The sequence below is a fragment of the Amaranthus tricolor genome, chromosome 8, assembly GCF_026212465.1.
Source record: "Amaranthus tricolor cultivar Red isolate AtriRed21 chromosome 8, ASM2621246v1, whole genome shotgun sequence".
In the NCBI taxonomy this organism is placed as follows: Eukaryota; Viridiplantae; Streptophyta; class Magnoliopsida; order Caryophyllales; family Amaranthaceae; genus Amaranthus; species Amaranthus tricolor.
This window is the reverse complement of record NC_080054.1, coordinates 10,246,693-10,252,031: the sequence shown is the minus strand read 5'-3', so window position 1 is coordinate 10,252,031 and position 5,339 is coordinate 10,246,693. Positions and strand designations below refer to the sequence as shown.

The 5,339-nt window shown below is 38.5% G+C and overlaps 1 protein-coding gene across 1 annotated transcript; it reads right to left on the bottom strand.

The window, feature by feature from the left end:
- Positions 1 to 1,278: 1,278 nt before the first annotated feature.
- Positions 1,279 to 5,007, bottom strand: LOC130820572 (putative disease resistance protein RGA3). The gene is made up of 2 exons (XM_057686002.1): positions 1,912 to 5,007; positions 1,279 to 1,793 (listed from the first exon to the last, which is right to left on the bottom strand). Exons 1-2 carry the CDS (start codon positions 4,991 to 4,993, stop codon positions 1,780 to 1,782), a joined length of 3,096 nt encoding a protein of 1,031 aa, XP_057541985.1. The 5' UTR covers positions 4,994 to 5,007; the 3' UTR covers positions 1,279 to 1,779.
- Between the last annotated feature and the right edge of the window lie 332 nt (positions 5,008 to 5,339).

The following is a 5,339-nucleotide window of genomic DNA, read 5'->3' as shown; positions in this document are numbered from 1 at the left end:
TAGTTTATACATCTTTATTAACCTTTTCAATAAAACGGAAGTTTGAGATTAGGATTAATTTAAGATTGAGGTATATTTAAGTTGAATTGCTATTAGTTTAACCAACATAACGGAAGTTTGAGGTTTAATACTAGTAAGGTCTTAATCAATAAAGCGGAAGCTTGAGATTAATTAGATCACGTTTAATCATGCCAAAGACTCAATTTCATACAATTATGAAAGTAATTGACTTCCATGTCAGAATTAGACGATTTTCGAAATCCTGGATTTGTTTCCTTAACGTTATATTCATATCAACTATTGTCTTTGCTTTATTTACTAGTTTCATTTGCATTATTTAAATTATTGCACATAGTAGTATTAGATTTTCAATCCACTTATATTTGTTTGTCCGTATCTCGTGGTTATAAACTGAACGAATCTAATAACTCGCTTCCCTGAGTTCGACCCGTATTGCTACACGTACATCGTGCGCTTGCGGTTAATTAAAATTTCAACATCACTACCATTGTATTCTAGAACCTGATGTTCATTGAGGTTATGTGAATTCAATAGCACACCAAGTACACAGATTCACAGAAGAGCATGGATTCTTTAGAAATTAGAAGTGGAAGTTGCAGATTATGCTTTTAGGTATTTGGTTAGAATCTCACTTGAATTACTGTGAAGCTAGACTGCAAATCCAAAGTTGCGAGTCTTGGTTTGTGGGGATAGATTTGAGTTTTTTGCTTAATTCATTTTATGAATGTTATGTTTTAGGTGAAGCCAGGTTAGCTAAATAACAAAACACCATGGTTGACTTTTTTGATTGATCAATATGAATCTCAAGTGAGTGGTTGACTACCCCTCCCAACTCCCTCTTCTCTATTTTACTAGGGAATCGCTGCTATTAAACCTTTTTCCTAGTTTGGGAGACTGTTTCACAAAGATGCTATATGCTGCTCACTCTAGCTAATTTCGTCCATTCGTTGGTGCCGTAGGGGACTATAAACCCTCAATTCGCCACTGACCACAACACTTGTATATGCTAAATTTCTGAAGGAGGATAAGAACAAGAGATTTGGCAGGTTAGAGTTTTATCTATAACTAGACCTCTTTTTCATAGTTTCCCAAATGATTTCACTCTCGTCAGATATTTTTGACTAGTACAAGCTCCACTACGTTATCTCAATTCTATTAAATGAGAACTACCTAGGCGTGTTTGTTAAATTTCTTAAAATCATTGATAATCTTTTTAAAATTTCATTGGATTTACACTTCACAAAATGGTATGAATACTAACATATAAATAGATTTTCATCATTTTAGGTTTAGGAATTTGAAATTGAAGAAATAAAATTACCAAGCTATTTATGATTGTCGTTGTATGCATTTTGAATGGCTTGCAGTTACCCGTTCATGTGTTCTTGTCGAAAAAGTATTTCATAGGTTGCCCATATTAACAACGGTTTTAGAAGTTTAAATCCAGCTAAAATGTGCCAGCCCAAGTATGGTACATCTAAAACAGATTAAGTGACAGATATTGAAATATAATACCTACCATTCGAAAATTGGCTCCATACTCTTTTAACATCCTTTATTGAATAAGGGCTTATGTTAGTAGCATTTTTGTATTTTTGTTATCATACTTTCTCTAAACTTCATTGCGTTTTTTTTTCTTGCAACACTTACCTTTAAAGGAAGTTATCATGCATCTTTCTTTTTTTTTTATCTTCTTTCGCTTGGATCAAACACAAATTATCTCTCATTGCTCCTTTGAAGTTTTTGTGCAATGAATTGTCAGATAATGGCTTCTGCAAGATAAAAACTGATGTTAATACTGCACACATGAAACCAAGAAATAAAACTTATACAGAAGTCTTGGAATAGTAGAAGTGAAATCTGATCGAACTCACTTAGGAATCATCTTACCTGCAGCTATAACAGGAACAATGTAGTATTTAACGTCAGTAGTTTCTCGGACAACAGATCTTTTCTGGGAGTTTCCTTGCTCTGACATAAGTCCATAACGCCATGACTTGTGAAGCAAAACCCAAGCATGCTTGATTTTATGCCAGTCTTCCCCTGTGTGTACTTTACAACGTTTCATTAAATCTGGACATTCAGTAATCTCGAGTTTCACCAGGGATTTGATTTCCTTGATCCCTTCTGGCAGGCTTTTTACACCCTGGCAGTTGTTGATACGGAGGTGCTGAAGTGCTGTCAGGCTGTTGATCCAATCTGGCAGCTCTCTCAAGACAGGGCAGGATATTATCCATAGTGATCTGATACTTTGAACCAGCTGCAGCCCGTCAGGGAGAGTCTCCATCTTTGGGAGTTCACATAGGGTCAAATGGAGAAGGAGTTTCAATGAAGTCCATGGACTCTTCCAGATGCTACGTGATATCCATGACTTGCTACTACTCTTGCCTGTTCCACTATTATCTTTGTCAGAAAGATTGAGTTTTTTGCAACTGGAGATCTCCAACCTCTCTAGGGAAGAGAGGTATTTTAGCTCTGGAGCCAGTGAAAGTAACGAATCACACCTCTCTATCACAAGCTGTTTCAGGTCAGGAAGACTTCCTAGCCCCTTTCTGACTACTTCGAAGCTTTTCAGGTCACAGCATCCTTTAATCTGCAGTTGTTCGATTCTAGACTTGTTCTTGGGCTGCTGTCGAATGGCAGTAGATGTCTTCTTGGCACATTCTTCCAGCAGCTTTTGATTGACGTTGCGTAAATCAAGGTCTAAAACTTCAAAAAACAGAGGCATTGACTTTAGATTTGGGCAGTTCCATAACCTTAATTTGGTAAGACGTTTGAACACTCGAATCACTTCTTGTTTCTGTGAAGTAATCATCACTTCTTTCCGCCATCCTTCCAGCTTGTAGAAGTTGTGAAGGGTAAGTTCTTCTAGTTGCGGGTAGAATATTGTGCATTCTGTAGTGTTTTCTTGACTGTCACTTGCTAGTGATTCTGATGTAGTTTCCCTTTCTACATATTGAACGTTAGGCATGTGTCTTAGTGTGAGTCGCCTGAGAGATGTAAGTGCACCAAATGGTGGGAGATACTTGCATTTTTCACACCCCTCGATGCTGATAACCACTAAGTTTGGTAGAGAAGTCAACATATCCCTTTCTGCCCATTTTGGAAGGTAATCTCCTTTATACCCTTCTATCCAAAGGCTTTTCAGGTTTGAATTTGGTTGGAGCTGCTCAAGAAGCTGCTGGTAGTCTGATTTTTTAGACTCTGTTTTTGCCCAGCTTATCTTTAATTTCTCTAAATGCACCTTCCTGTCTAACTCGGCCAGTTGTTTGCTAGGTATATTAGTTGCCCATTCTCCAGACAACTCGATTGCCAGCCTCCCTCTCAAGCTGGTCAGCATGCTGAGAACTTGTAGTTCTGTGGAACAGTTTTTGTTGACTATGAATCTACTTAGCGTCACAAGCTGACTTAGTTTCTCTAGTCCAAGGGGCATGCTAGTCAGGCTATTGCACTCGTCTACTTCGAAACGTTTAAGATTGACTAGTTCTCCGAAGTTACCAGGTAATTTTTCCAACTTCATGCATGCATTAAGTTTCAGTGTTTGCAAGTTGTGCAGTTCTGTGATAGACTTTGGAAGAGTGACGATATTATTCTCAGAGAGATCAAGATATCTCAGATGGATTAACTTACCAATGGAAACAGGTATTTCTTTTATGCCTTGACTATGGAAGTCTAGAACCCTAAGGCTTTTGAAACTGTATAGCAACAAATCACACACCGACATAGCCATCACTGTGTCACAATCTGGTTCCTTGACTGAAATTAGTGTGCGTAGATTTTGAGCATGCGTTTTAGATGAGGCTATATTTTGAGGATCTTTAGCGTAGGTGAATGAAACATGTTTGCATTCTGAATCCAGAACTTGGTTGGCACTTGAATCTGGCCCATTCATATTCACCACCCCAACTGCATGTTGACTTGCCAGGCTATGAATAATGGGATGCATCTTACAGTTCATAATGTTCCCCAAGTCATCCGTGCTCACATCCTCAAAAAAGCAGCGCCGAGACAATTCTAGAAAGTACTTCTCTGAAGTTTCCTCGAGAATCTTGCCCTGCTGTTGTTCAACAAACCCTTGTGCTGTCCAGAGACTGATGAGATCGTGCTTGTTAAAAATATGATTTTCTGGAAACAAGGAACAATAACCTAAACAAACCTTGAGGCGAGTTGGAAGTTCAGTGAAGCTGAAATTTAAGACATGCTTCATGATATGTTCGTCATGTTCCTCACCAGGAATGGCATCATTGAAAGAGCATAAATAGTCTTCATTTTTCGCATATAGAAGACTTGCTGCTACCTTTATAGTAAGTGGGTTACCTTTGCAAATTTTAGCAATTGAATTCCCAATTTTCTGTTCGTGTTCACTTTGACTTTGTTGTCCGAATGCAAATGTTCTGAACAATGACTCAGAGTGTTCATCATTTAGGCCTTGTAATTGGTAGACATTAACACTTTCAGTTTTTGAAAGATCTGCTACCTCTCTAGACCGTGTAGTCACTAAAATATGACTTCCTCTTGCTCCTCCAGCTAACAAGTTTTTCAAGCGCTGCCAAGTTATGATACAGGCATCATCTAGGATGAGTAAAAACAGTTTTCCTTTGATCTCTTTCCGAAGTCGGTTTTTGGAGATGTCAGCTTCGCTCTTACTCGTACCGTCACCCGGAAGAGTTATAGACCCATCAATGCTTTGGCATCCTAAAACATCCCAAAATCGGGAATGGGAAGTGCTAGCTCGTGTAGAAAATCTTTTATCGACAGACTTGCTGTTAGTACAAGACTCGACAATTTCTTGAATGATTTCTTCCTCAGTGATCTGCGATGCCCGGATCCAGATTTTTAGGTCAAAATGATTATCAACCTTTACATCATCATACACATACTTGGCCAAAGTTGACTTTCCTACTCCTGGTAATCCAACTATGGGGATGACAGAAACATTGGCTTCATACTCTGGCTTTGGTTGTAGCAGCATCTTTATGATGTTATTTTTATCAGACTCCCTACCGATGACTTTGTTTTCAGCAAGTCTGAAGTACCGAGGAGGAATAAATTCTCTTTCAGGAAGGTCTACAGGATCGGACTCGTTTTGCAACTGATCAGCTAGTTCCTTTATTTTTTGGCTAGTTTTTGAAACATGCCGGCCCAATGTTAATGGGAAAACAAGTGGGTTATGACAAGAGAAGAAACGGTTAACCTTTCCAGATATTTTAGTGCCTCCTCCACTGTTATTCGTTTCTCTTCTCTGAGCACCTTCTGGATCGTCGTCCTGATCTATGGATGTACGAACTTTACTACGATCATAAAAACTGAGGATTTTA